Below are 13,960 nucleotides of genomic sequence, written 5' to 3'. Positions count from 1 at the left end.
CGGGCGGGACGGCCACAGGGCAGTCACTGTGCCACAGACATACACGGGTGGGACGGCCACAGGGCAGTCACTGTGCCACAGACATACACGGGCGGGACGGCCACAGGGCAGTCACTGTGCCACAGACATACACGGGCGGGACGGCCACAGGGCAGTCACTGTGCCACAGACATACAGGGGCGGGACGGCCACAGGGCAGTCACTGTGCCACAGACATACACGGGCGGGACGGCCACAGGGCAGTCACTGTGCCACAGACATACACGGGCGGGACGGCCACAGGGCAGTCACTGTGCCACAGACATACACGGGCGGGACGGCTCCGGGCTGTGCACCACTGAGAGCTGCTTGCTCTTCTTCCCGAGTCGGAAGGCCTGTTTCTTCGGGGATCGGCCTCCAGACCAACCTTTGCATTTGGGCTCCCACCCTGTTATGCGTCTAACGGATTCTCTGATGCACCTTTGTATGGGTCGTGTCACCAATTTAAATCAGTGGGACACAGGCCGGAGCTGCTCATCCTTCCTGCTGCCCCCTCCCGCCGCTGGGCCACGGTGAGCACGTCTGTCCCTGAGGCGCGGGGTCATTGTCAATGACCCCTCCATCCTGCCGCCCTCCCCCGCCCAGCATCCAGCTGTCGGACTGTGAGAGTCGTGCAGCCTCTCCTGTCTAGCATTTCTTCCTTTTTCTTTGTGTTTTGGCTGGGTGGGAGGAGGTCCGGGCTCACAGCTTCCCCTTTTTGTCTATTTGGCAGAGAAGAAGCAAGAGGAACATTTCCATTGCAAAAGTTCATCTTCTCTCAAATGCAAAGTCACGTGTCCTACACTGGACGTGCCCAGGACACGGAATTGCTTCTGTGAGTCCAGTCATAACATCTGTCTCTTAGCTCAGGCCTCTTAGAATTTTTTTTTTTTTCCAGCTCCCTCTCTTGGCAGATATGCTTTGTTTCTGAGTAATTCTTCACTTCTGATTGACTTTGGTCTTTCAAAGTAATAATCATAAACTTACGGTCATAAAATACTTAGAAAAATAATCCGATTTTTGGTGGTCAATTTAAATGTGCCTTCCTATATTATTTTAGATATAATATTAATATATCGATGCTCATTTAAAAAGATCCTAACATCAAGTACAAAATTAAACACATTCTAATATATAATTATATGGTAACGCAGGAAACAATGGGTTCATAGTGATGCTTTGTTCAGGAGGTTAACCTAGTTTAATAAATCGGAAATGATACGGACCACAGTGAATGGCATCCCTGGACAACGTGTTACACAGCACGATCCAAAGTGGCCCGAGTCATGTCCTCAACATGACTGTTAGGACAGGAAAGAAAAGTCAGAGCAAACTGCTGAACTTTAATTCGTTTAACTTCCTAAGTGGTTATCTTCACTGAAAAGAGGCTTGTTTCTTCAAGATTCTCTACAGCGCTAAGAACCTTCCAGATGAGAAAGCGAATACTTAGAATAAAAAGAGTGTAATAGTTACAGCGTCCACTTTCTGTCCCTCAGGCACATTGGAAACCTCTATTAGTGACATGCAGACCCCGGAGAAATTCTTCTGTTGTAGGTAACCTGTTACACCTTACGCACAGGAAATATTGGTACTTCCTCCTCCTATGCTCTTAGTTGAACAAAGAGAGCAATTCATACCAAACTATAGCTAAACTGCTTAAATAAAATCTCTTGACGTCCTGCATTCTACCTGTGTTTCTAGGCAAATCAATAAATGTTTTATCTAGAGCATAGATTGCTTGCTTCAAATTAGATGCTCTGATTTCAAAGACCATGGTGCCAACGAGAAGAAAGATTGGCTAGATTTGGTCAAATCCAGCATTCCCAGAATCCAAAGTTCTTACGAACCAGGTTAAGAGCTAAAATATTTTAAGGGATGGGTTCCTCTCCCTTCAGGCAAAATATACCTTCCTGGATTTAAGAGGCTTATGAAAGGTCTCACAAGATTTCCTCAACATCAAACGACTCTTCCAAAATGTCATTTTCGGACCCAAAGGAAATGAGTCCCACACTTGTGGATTCAATTTACCTTGGAGTATATGCAGGCTAAAATTAACTACAGAGTTCAAAAGAGTTTTAGTCACTCCATCATTCCAAAACAATAGATGGTGTGCCCAGAATTCACTTTAAGATAAAATACATTTTAAAATTTGTCAAAATATTAATAATAATTGTGTGTTATCTTCCTTCAATATTGCTCATTACCACTCATTTAATTACTGGTCTATAATTGAGAGTATGTTTACTAAGTACTGCATGAGTTAACACAGCCCCACATATTTGTCAGTATACATTTTTATTTTATTTTATTTTTTAATATGTTTCTTTATTGATTTCAGAGAGGAAAGGAGAGGGATAGACAGATAGAAACATCAATGATGAGAGAGAATAATTGATCGGCTGCCTCCTGCACGCCCCCTATTGGGGATCGAGCCCACAACCCGGGCATGTGCCCTTGGCCAGAATCGAAACTGGGACCCTTCAGTCCGCAGGCCGACGCTCTAGCCACTGAGCCAAACCGGCTAGGGCTACCAGTATACATTTTTAAAAATGCTCTCCCGGAAAGATGGAAAGTTGATAGTAACTACGGTCCCAGCATTCTGAACCCCTCTGCTGCATGGCCACAGTCTTCCGAATTTTCACTATCCAAGTCTGAGTTTTAAATTCCACAGCCAACTGGCTCATCTGTTAAGTGTTTATTTAGCAATGTGTTTATAACTAATTAAATAGCTGAAAAAGCAGTTCATTTCAACGGCGTGCTTTAGATAATGAGGCAAGGAAATACAAAATTCCTGGCAGCTAAAGAGGCAGAAAATGAAAGGAAGCCTAAGCCCCTACCGAGAATTCCCTGCTCTCAGTCAAGGCGGGTTCGTCTGTTTTCCTTCTCTTTTAGCAACTGATTCTCAACAGAGTCCCAGAGACTCCTCGTGTGGTCGCTTACTCTGCTTACATACCTACCACCAGGAAGAAGCCTCCATCAGTCCGGGAGGCCGACACAGCCCCGCACGCTCCCGAGCCGAGAGATGGCCGAGGCTGCTGTGCATGTGCAGGGAGAAGCCCCACACACTAGCATCAGCCTAAGACTGCAAAGGGATTCATTCCGTAGTCGCCACCTCTCCTGTGCAGGGCGTTACCGCAGGACCCAAAGGGGTCCCCGATCCAGGACCAGTCCTCCAGGCTGGCTATGGAATCGCAGGTCTAGGCAGAGCCTGGTGAACTCAGGTAGCGGAGGGTCAGGTCACCAATATGAGTGGAATGTACTCCACGCCCGTTCCATGCATCAGACCGGTGGTTCTCAAATGGGAGCTCGCACCCTGACTCCTGGGGAGCCTTGTGGAAAGGGAAGGTCTGGGGGACCTGGCCCAGGGACCCCACTTTGAGGACCACGGCAGTGAGGACCAGGCATGTGAGTGTCTCAGCTTCCATTTCAAGACTTCAAGCCTCGCATCAAGACTGTGTAACAAATCGGCGAATCAATTGCAAGGGCCCCTGCTTAGCCAGTCACTGCTGGCAGCTCACTTCCAGGCGTCCATTGAGGATAAATGGGATTCCCTGACCCCAGAATCAAATGGCTTCAACGGTGTCCACGGCTTTATGTCCCCTCACTCTTAATTTTCACTTCCAATGTCCCCTTTATTGCTCCTCCCTTTGCTCTCTACCTGTTTGCTAAGAAATCCGTTTCCTCGTCCTTTCTAATCTCATTGCTGTCTTCAAACATCTACCACCTCGATTTTCAACCAAGACTTTTTAAGACATGCAATACCTAACTATTTAAACTGTCCAACAAAAACATGACAACATGCCCTAGCCCCGTGGTCGGCAAACTGCGGCTTGCGAGCCACATGCGGCTCTTTGGCCCCTTGAGTGTGGCTCTTCCACACAATACCATGGACTGGGCGAGTCTATTTTGAAGAAGTGGCCTTAGAAGAAGTTTAAGTTTAAAAAATGTGGCTCTCAAAAGAAATTTCAATCGTTGTACTGTTGATATTTGGCTCTGTTGACTAATGAGTTTGCCGACCACTGCCCTAGCCAGTTTGGCTCAGTGGATAGAGCGTCGGCCTGCAGACTGAAGGGTCCCAGGTTCGATTCCAGCCAAGGACACATGCCTGGGTTGCAGGCTCGATCCCCAGTAGGGGGCGTGCAGGAGGCAGCTGGTCAATGATTCTCTCTCATCATGGATGTTTCTACCTCTCTCTCCCTCTCCCTTCCTCTCTGACATCAATCAATAAATACATATATAAAAAAATGACAACAGCCAACACAACAATAACCGCCCAGTGTGAATGAATCAAAATTATAACCACTTTTTGCCAGACTGGTAAAAACGTATTTTTGGCATGCTGCAGAATTTCAGTAACTGGCTTATGTGCCATGAGATGGAAAAGGTTGAAAACTGCTGATCTACCATATTGACTGGCCTTTGTCTCTGAACGAGACACCAGTTCTCCTTCGGTGGTTCTCCCTGTATTTGTGGCGACCGTTCCCTGGCCTTACGAAGCACTCGCCAGCACCCTCTCCTGTTCCACCAGTACCTTCTTCGGGGGCTCTCCTCTCCTCTCTTTGAACTGGACGCCCGGGCTTGTGAGCACACAGACGTCTAGCTGACACCTCACCTACAGCTTCCCAAGGTGTCACCTGTCTTCACACAGACCACACTGTCGCTCCTCCCTTACGCTCTCCGGCTGGAGTAGCTTTCATATATTCTTTTTTCCCCTAAAAACTTGGCTTCAATTTATTACTGGTATTAAAATGTATCTAGGCAAGAAAGAGCTGCCTCTACTCATTCCTTTTACTATTAGCAGAGACTTCTGGAAAACTCCGTTCTAAGTAATTTAAAAGCACTGTACACACACACACACACACACACACACACACCCTCCTTACCCCTTTACACACCTGCTGTTTTGAAGGGAAGGAAAAGTATTTTTCTGCACAACTTCCCTTCCCCTTAACGTTCCTCCTGCTTTAAGGTGCCGAGAACAAAGCAGAGACCATCGAGGCGATGTCCCCAGCGTGGGCCACAGGGGGGCACTGCCACCCCCTGACCAGGCTGCAGAGGTGGTAGTCTCGGATCTACCCAGCAACGTAAGGAACAAACTCTCTTATCGAGCTTCAGAGGGAGCAGAAATACAGCAAAATTGAAAAAAAAAAATACACCCACATTGAATCCTCATTATTACAGTTAAAGAGAAAGGTTTTTTTCCTTCACCCTATAGATATCATTTTAAATCACGTTTTCAGGGGTGGGAGCAGAACTCGCGGAGCACTGAACGCGATTGAGGAAAGTAAGAATTTGGGACCATCTTTAACTAAGTCCTTCAACAACCACTGCACTGGCCGTTGTACTTGACGAAAGCTATCACCAAGAACAAAAATTAGCAAATGGAATCTAACAACTGAAAAGACCCGTCTCAAGAACGGAAAAGCCCTGGCCGGTTTGGCTCAGTGGATAGAGCGACGGCCTGTGGACTAAAGGGTCCCAGGTTCGATTCGGGTCAAGGGCGCATGCCTGGGCTGCGGGCTCCGTCCAACGTGCAGGAGGCAGCCAATCAATGATTCCCTCTCATCACTGATGTTTCTATCTCCCTCTCTTCTTCTCACTTCCTCTCTGAAATCAATAAAAATATATTTTTAAAAAAAGAATGGATAAAAATGCTAAAACACTTAAGAAATGATACAATTTACCTACACTTCAATATTTCTCTCTTTGCATATTGATAATTTAATTTCTGCTGTTTGTTAATAGGATGAGTCCAGAAACGGTTTATGTGCACGCGTGTGCAAGTGTGTGCATGTGGGTGCACATTTTCTAAGAACTGGCTGGGGCCTGTTCAAATTGGGCGGATTAAAAAAAGAAAGAAAAAAACACACAGAAAACAAAATGGGTGGATTGTTTTGCTTCTAATATCAAGGAATACATGTATTACAATAAATTGAAAATCCTTTACAGAAAGTAATATCCTATGCACCCCTGAATGGTAAAAAGATAAGATTTGAGACTCTTACTAATTAAAAAGACTCTTCTTTTATAACTTTTAAAGTAATTACGGTATGCATTTTGAAGAAAAATATTCTAAGTAAGGAAGTGAAACACCCCCAAGTGAGTAATCAACATTAGGATGCAGATTGTATATTTTGATGTGGAAACAAAAGAAGAAATGTGTAATGATTCTAGCTGGGACACAGTGAGTTAGTGAAACTGACAAACTGCCTCTTCACGCCGAGAGCATGTGGTGATCTCAGATCTATTACCCTTCTCAATTGATGTGCTATTATCTTTGGACAACTTTCATGCTAGGAGGTGATCCCTGTACGAAAGATGTCTTAAATGGAAAGCTTATAAACAAGACACGTTTCACTGCTGGTATCAGAATTAATATGAGCGATCAGTGATTGAACTCAAGGTGATTTGAGACAAAAATCATTTTAATTGTTTACCCAAACAATTGCAATATAAATGAGTGAATAATTACACATTTTAGCATCTGCCTCTGTATCAATCTGTAATTATGTTAAATCAGGCGTCCTCAAACTATGGCCCGCGGGCCACATGCGGCCCGCCGAGGACATGTATCCGGCCCGCTGGGTGCGGCTGCCTGTCCTGCTTAGCAGCTGACTCGTCCCGGGCCCGCAGTGCGCATAGGAATTTGTTCATAGTTTTTTTTTTTTTTTAAACTATAGTCCGGCCCTCCAACGGTCTGAGGGACAGTGAACTGGCCCCCTGTTTAAAAAGTTTGAGGACCCCTGTTAGAGACTATTCAGGCGATGTGTGGGAAATACCCTTTAGTGAATTCTTTACCATCTTTTACATTTACTTCTCAGTCTTAAGTACGTGAGAGACATGTACAGTGCAAGCATCACCACAGCTGCATAAAACATACAGGGCTACACAAGAAGCAAGCCACTGTTATAACGGCTTATTTTATCCTGGAGGTGTCTAGAATCAAGCACCAAACCACGTCACAGAATTTGTTTGGGGGCATAAAGAACTGAACAACAGCTAAACAATATTAATTCTGAAAATATGAGGGTTGTTTTTTCCCTATTATCAAGAAGGCTAAAATAACCTCACAGTCTTTGCTTCACATCAAGTGCTCGAGTCTATATTAGACATTTTCTTACATGTTTTAAGATATCAGTTACACCTACGGTTGGTAGTTAGTGCATACTAAAAATATATTACAGTTAAAATGGAAATGAAAAGGAACATCCTAAAATTCCTATGTGCTATTTGGACACGACTTAATATATTTATTTATTTATTTATTTTTATTTTTTATTTTTTAAAATATATTTTATTGATATTTTTACAGAGAGGAAGGGAGAGGGATAGAGAGTTAGAAACATCGATGAGGGAGAGACATCGATCAGCTGCCTCCTGCACACCTCCCACTGGGGATGTGCCCGCAACCAAGGTACATGCCCTTGACCGGAATCGAACATGGGACCCTTCAGTCCACAGGCCGACGCTCTATCCACTGAGCCAAACCGGTTAGGGCCTCACTCATCATTGATGTCTCTGTTTTTCTCTCTCTCCCCTTCCTCTCTGAAATCAATAAAAACATATCTTTTTGAAAACGAATTGTTAGCCTGGGAGGTCCCCGTACAATCTTTAAGTTTGTGTTCAGTAACCTTACTTTCTTCATTTTTGCCCCTCTTTTCCACATTCTGGGATATTCTTCCCCCACTGGTACCCTGGGTCTCCCCAAACTTCAACCAGAGGGCAAGGCATCCCACAGTGAACCTCCGTCAGGGGGGGCCTTCCCCGGAATGCTGTACTGAGCATCTTCAGTCACGGAGACCCTGACTCCTCAGCAATGGCAGCAGGCAGCTGGCCATCAGCACGTGGGTGGAGGTCCAGCTTTTCAAGGGGAGAGCGCTCCCCCGGCGCTCTGCTGCCTCAGTGGGCAGGGTGCTGCCTACACTTCCGATTGGCGAGGCTGACGCGGCCCTGACGCTCCTAGGATCGTCTCGCTTTTGTCTAGAACCGTGGTCGGCAAACTGCGGCTCGCGAGCCACATGCGGCTCTTTGGCCCCTTGAGTGTGGCTCTTCCACAAAATGCCACGGCCTGGGCGAGTCTATTTGGAAGAAGTGGCGTTAGAAGAAGTTTAAGTTTAAAAAATGTGGCTCTCCAAAGAAATTTCAATCGTTGTGCTGTTGGTATTTGGCTCTGTGGACGAATGAGTTTGCCGACCACTGGCCTAGAACCATTTCGAGTGAAGATTAAAGTTAGGGGAAAAGGGAGTATCAGTGTTTAGTACGTTATACTTCTGGTTAGGGATTTTATTTGTTTTTAAAGATGCAGCCATTGATTTCACGTTAAAACAGCCCAGGACATCTCGATATTTAAATTAAACATGCAATAATAAAAAGGTCATTTCATATGCAATTTCATACATTAATAATTAGCAAAGCATTACTGAACTGCAAGGTAAAAAGCTATGGGAACGTAACTAATGAACTATCAATGCCAAAGTACACTTTATAATAAAACAAGACGTTAATAAATGTTTTATTAAATGGCTACAAACGAACCGTTTTGTTAAAATCTAACAGGGAACTACTAGGCCACTTAATTCACATCCACAAATGAGGACCTCGCAGGCAATTAACTTTACAATTGCTGAAGGTCAGGGCTTCCGACGACAGTTACTGCGCTACACCTTTAAGTGCTGTGCTGTGCGGGTCAAGTCTAAGCCTTCCCTCAGCCGCCTGGAGTCCGGTCGTAGCTGCGATTATGCCCTGAAGCAGCTATCAGATGGCCTGCAGGTGAACTACAGAAAGCATAAGGAATACTCAGCTCAAAGAAAAGGAACTGTGAGGAAAATTCCACGCGCGTGCGTGCGTGCTCACTGCGTATCTGGGCACCGATTGTTATTTGTAGGCGATGGGTGATGAGATACCAAAGACAGGTGTATCAACCGTCAATGCCTGTTTGCATCGTACTGTGACTGCAGGGGATCTGGAACTCACCGAGAGTATCGACCAGCACTAGTCTACTTTCTGAGTAGAAATATGCAATACAGTGATATTGATGGTCTCCCGCAGCAACAAATGTTAGATTCCTCAGAGAAAGGAAATACCCATTTTTATAGACGCAAGAAACTGCTGGTGTAAAAGCCTGCTTTTTAAAGAAATCAAAATGAAAGCTATGCTAAACCAGGCAGGACAAGGTAGGAACTATTTTACGTCTGCTCTCCAATTTACATAAACCGACCGTCTACCCGGGACTGCGACTTTCCTGGATTTATTACACGTCCATGTGTGACCACCCGCTGTCGATACACGCTGACAGGAGAAAAGGGGAGGAGCCGAAGGGAAAGACAAAGAGATTCTTAGCTACGTAAAGAATTTCGCACTTTATAGTTTATATCTTTTAAAGGGCAGTTTCAGGACAGCCAGAATCAGTTAAATGAATGTATAGAAATAATAGAAATAATTGCCAAAGATGAAACTCTACCGTGGATTAACAACTTGTTAAAGGCAGACACCGTGCAGATAAAGCTGTTCACAGAGCTGAAACGGAGCCTGAGACTCCTGCTCAACAGGGAACCTTACCTGGAAAAGGAAAAATCAATGATAAGGAAGGCCGTTGCTCCTCTCAGGAGTCCCCACCAAGCGAGACCGGGAAAGAAGCCACTGCTCAGCCGTGTCAGTGCCACGTCCTGCTCAGGCTGGTGCCACTCGGGGCCCGAAGCTGAAAGGCCACGTCTTTTTTTTTTTTTAATCCTCATCCGAGGATAATTTTTCCATTGATTTTCAGACAGATTGGATGGGGAGGATAAGGGGGATGAGAGAGAGAAACACTGATTGGTTGCCTCCTGAACCTGCCCTTGACCGGGAATCGAACCAGCGACCCTTCAGTCTGTGGGCCAACGCTCTAACCCAGCTGTGGGCCGGATCCGGCTGTTCTATCCGGTTCTCTTGCTCTCCCCTCCGCTCCTTTACTTTGAATTTATATTAGTTCACACAAACACTCCATCCATGCTTTTGTTCCGGCCCTCCGGTCCAGTTTAAGAACCCATTGTGGCCCTCGAGTCAAAAAGTTTGCCCACCCCTGCTGAGAAAACTGGCCAGGGCTAAAATGCCACATCTTTTTTTTTCTTTTTTAATCCTCACCTGAGGACATTTTTTCCATTGATTTTTTAGAGAAAGCAGAAGGGAGAGGGAGAGACAGAGAAACACGAATGTGAGAGAGGTACACTGATTGGTTGCCTCCTGCATGCCGCCACCAGGGCTGGGAATCTGTAACCAAGGTACGTGCCCTTGACCGGAATCGAATCTAGGACCCTTCGGTCTGCAGGCCGATGCTTTATCCACTGAGCCAAACCAGCTAGGATTGGAATGCCACACCTTTTGATTAGCAATAGTTATAAGGTGTGAACATTAAAAATGAGAAAACAAAGCCATACTACAAATTAACATTTTTAACATGATAGACAATTTTTAGATTCATTATTTTTTATACATAATACTAGAGGCCCGGTGCATGAAATTCGTGCATGGGGTGTGTGTGTCTCTCAGCCCAGCCTGCACCCTCTCCAATCTGGGACATCCCTCTCACAATCCAGGACTGCTGACTCCCAACTGCTCGCCTGCCTGCCTTCCTGATTGCCCCTAACCACTTCTGCCTGCCAGCCTGATCCTCCCTAACCACTCCCCTGCCAGCCTGATTGATGCCTAACTGCTCCCCTGCCAGCCTGATTGCCCCTAACTGCCCTTCCCTGCAGGCCTGGTCACCCCTAACTGCCCTCCCCTGCAGGCCTGGTCACCCCTAACTGCCCTCCCCTGCAGGCCTGGTCCTCCCCAACTGCTCTCTCCTGCAGGCCTGGTCCTCCCCAACTGCCCTCCCCTGCAGGCTTGATCACCCACAACTGCCCTCCCTTGCAGGCCTGGGCCCTCCCCTGCTGGCCATCTTGTGGTGGCCATCTTGTGTCCACATGGGGGCAGGATCTTAGACCACATAGGGGCAGCCATCTTGTGTGTTGGAGTGATGGTCAATTTGCATATTACTCTTTTATTAGATAGGATGAGATAATATCATTGGGTAGATTTTCTACCTATGTCAATTCATAAAACCTAAGATGCAATTCCATGGATGGTTCAATAACTATATTGCTCTGAAATGGAATTTCAAATGGTATAGCTTTGCTATCACCCTCAGAGTGATTTCTGAATATAGAGATACCAGCTACAATTTCACAAACAGCCACAATGGGTTGCACTCTGAAGAGCTACTTTCTTTCCTGACTTTACCAACCAAAATTCAGTAGTATAACATGACGAATAACAAGAACAGAGCTTATCTTCCTGCAACTTATTCCAGATCTCTTCACTCTAAGACATGGCCTTAAGGAACAGCGACCCTCCTAATGACACTAGAATTTTTGAGTCTCCTTGTGCTACAGAGAACACCCCTGAAATTAAACATGCTTCTGATGACTCAACTGGACATATTTCAAAAATATTTGTCAAAACAATTACTACCGACTATAACGCAATTATCCGTATTCACTTGTATGACTCCACTGTAAAATTCCTTCTTTCCTAATAAAATTTTTCCAAGTGACAATAGTGAGTCAGCTCTGATGAGTGTTTCGGGGGGTGCTAATGAATGACACTGTGACACTGGGTAAAGTTAGCTCTGTGCTTGGAACCTGGGGGCGGGGAGGGGGGGGGTGGCGGGGGGAAGGTGTGTGCACACGACTCTGTGCTCAGGGAGGAAATCCGACAATCTGCCGACTTCTCCTGTACTTTCTCTTTCTAATTCCTCAGGAAGAGGGTCCATAGTAGAAAACGAACAATACAACGGCAGCTACCCCTGGCTGCACTACAGATAAAGATACAAGAGTACTTGGCAGTTCCCAGGTCAAGAGTAAAAGAAAAGACAGCAAGGTTTTTATTGTTGACAACTAACTGTGAGGCCCTCCTGTCAGCTCATCCTCAGGGCAAAATTCCTTCAGATGGTGCATTTAATGGCAAAAAAAAAAAAAAAAAAAAAAAAAAAAAAAGGAATTTATGCATAGTGAGACCATTACGTCATCCGAAGCCTGATTTAGATGCTGACATCCACAAAGGGGGGCACTCCAGGAGCAGGCACTGTAGGGGACACTCTCCCCGGGTATCCAGTCCCTCTTTCTGGGTTTTATATGGTGACGATGCTTTCCCTCTAAGTCTAAGGGAAACTCGGGGCAGAGCAGAACTGAATACTCACAGGACTGTCAGGGCCACGTGGCTGCAAAGCTGCCAGTAAGAGCAATGCGGCCGGACCCCTCCCTCTCTGCTTGTGTCACCCATGATGAACGCAGACCCGGCTGCGGAGGTTCGGGCTAAAGGCAGAGGTCAAACTTCCCGTATCTGGACATATTTAATAATGAAGTGGATCGGCTCCAACCGCTCTCACTGGTCTGCACTTTCGTACGAACAGGCTGCCACCCCTGGGCCCACCGGTGCGGAAGTTCACGGAAGCACCAGTGCGTGTGCAGACCACGCACGCGGCTGGCGCAGCCTCGGGAAAAGCCTGAGACGGGCCGTCACCAGAAGTGGGGGGAATGACTCCGCAGGTGACAGGCTGCCGGTGGCCTGATGACACCCGAGGATGAGTTTCAGAAAGGAAGCCGAAACGTTCATCATCAGGAAGGACTCCCTGTCTAGGGGTGAACGGGGTGTTTCGGGAAAGAAAGATGGAGAGCAGGTGCCACCCCTCTCATCCTGCAAGAAATGAGTGTGCTCACAGTCCCCTGACCTGTGCTCGAATGTACGATGGAACGGACCCAGTACCGTCGGGGAAAGCAGGGATCTCTAGTACCAAGTAGACGCGGACCGTGTTCACAGAGCCCTGAGTCCCATTTTACATCCCTGTCCTTGTCTAAACACGTGTGATGATCTGTGCACAAGGAAAAAACCCCACAAACGGTAGTAAGGGAGAGTTCACTGGCCCAGCAATAAAAAGATCACCCATCACCTGGAACCGTTCTTAGAAAAGAGAAAACAGCGCACGCACGTTTGGTAAGTTTCTTTTCCTACGGAAAAGGCTGGGCGTGTTTAACGGAGACCTGAGCGGGTGCCGCGGACTGCACTCTCCGTGTGGCCCTAAGCGGGCGCCCCGAGCCGCGGGCGGAGTTACCTGCTTTCCAGTGGGACATTACTGCCAAGGACCCAGCTGTCCTGCAGCTGGACGGACTCGGGTGTGGTTTGCAGCTCGGCGGGCAGCGCAGCCGGCGGGGCCGGGCTCTGGTTCCTCCTGTTGGTCAGGGAGTTTCTGTTGAGGGAGGTGACGGACGGGTGGTGCTGGGCCGCGTGCTGCTTGTGGGACGGCGGCAGCGGCTGCAGGGTGGACTGGCCTTGGCTGTTTGCAGGTTGCTCTGAAAACGGAAAGGAAACGCATTACCTACGTGTGTGGACAGCCACCCCTACACACGCCGCCCGTTTCTTGGGGGATCCGCGGCGCGTGAATGAGAATGAAAAACTGCCTGTGAATCCACAGCCTCATACATTTGCATATTATTCTATTAAGTGGGTGTTCGGCGACATTCTCTAAGAGCGGCTTTACCCTTGATACACAGAGTTCTAATTAATATACAACAGATGGCAAAATTGCTTTTGGTTCTAATTTGCTTCCGACTTTTTTTTTTTTTTTTTCTTCGTCTGGTTTTATTAACACCTACAGGAAACACATCCGACAGCTCCCCTAATGCGCCTTTTGATTCCAGCTTTATTTAAACAAACCAACCCTGAAATTAAATGGGTAGTTTCGGTAGAACACAAAGGTTTTCGAAATGCGCATAATCTCTATAATTATTTGATGGCGCTTTTTAAAGAGTTATTTAACCGCAATAAATTATTCCAAGCTCGCTGATCTGCTTTAGTGCGTCCCGGACGCGCAGGTCTGCGCCGCGACCCGCTCAGAGACGCCGAGGATTCTCCAGCAGAAGGTCACTGG

The 13,960-nt window shown here is 46.6% G+C and overlaps 1 protein-coding gene across 17 annotated transcripts in view; it reads right to left on the bottom strand.

The window, feature by feature from the left end:
• TENM3 (teneurin transmembrane protein 3) overlaps nucleotides 1-13,960 on the bottom strand; it is a 1,236,272-nt gene that overhangs the window by 182,004 nt on the left and 1,040,308 nt on the right. For all 17 annotated transcript variants that reach the window (XM_080662244.1, XM_080662258.1, XM_080662255.1 and 14 more), the window contains one exon: nucleotides 13,145-13,382. In XM_080662244.1, coding sequence (XP_080518370.1) covers nucleotides 13,145-13,382 — 238 coding nt within the window. The remainder of the gene's footprint in view (nucleotides 1-13,144; nucleotides 13,383-13,960) is intronic.

Source organism: Plecotus auritus, assembly GCF_963455305.1.
Source record: "Plecotus auritus genome assembly, chromosome: 3".
In the NCBI taxonomy this organism is placed as follows: domain Eukaryota; kingdom Metazoa; phylum Chordata; class Mammalia; order Chiroptera; family Vespertilionidae; genus Plecotus; species Plecotus auritus.
This window is presented reverse-complemented; position numbering and strand designations above follow the sequence as displayed.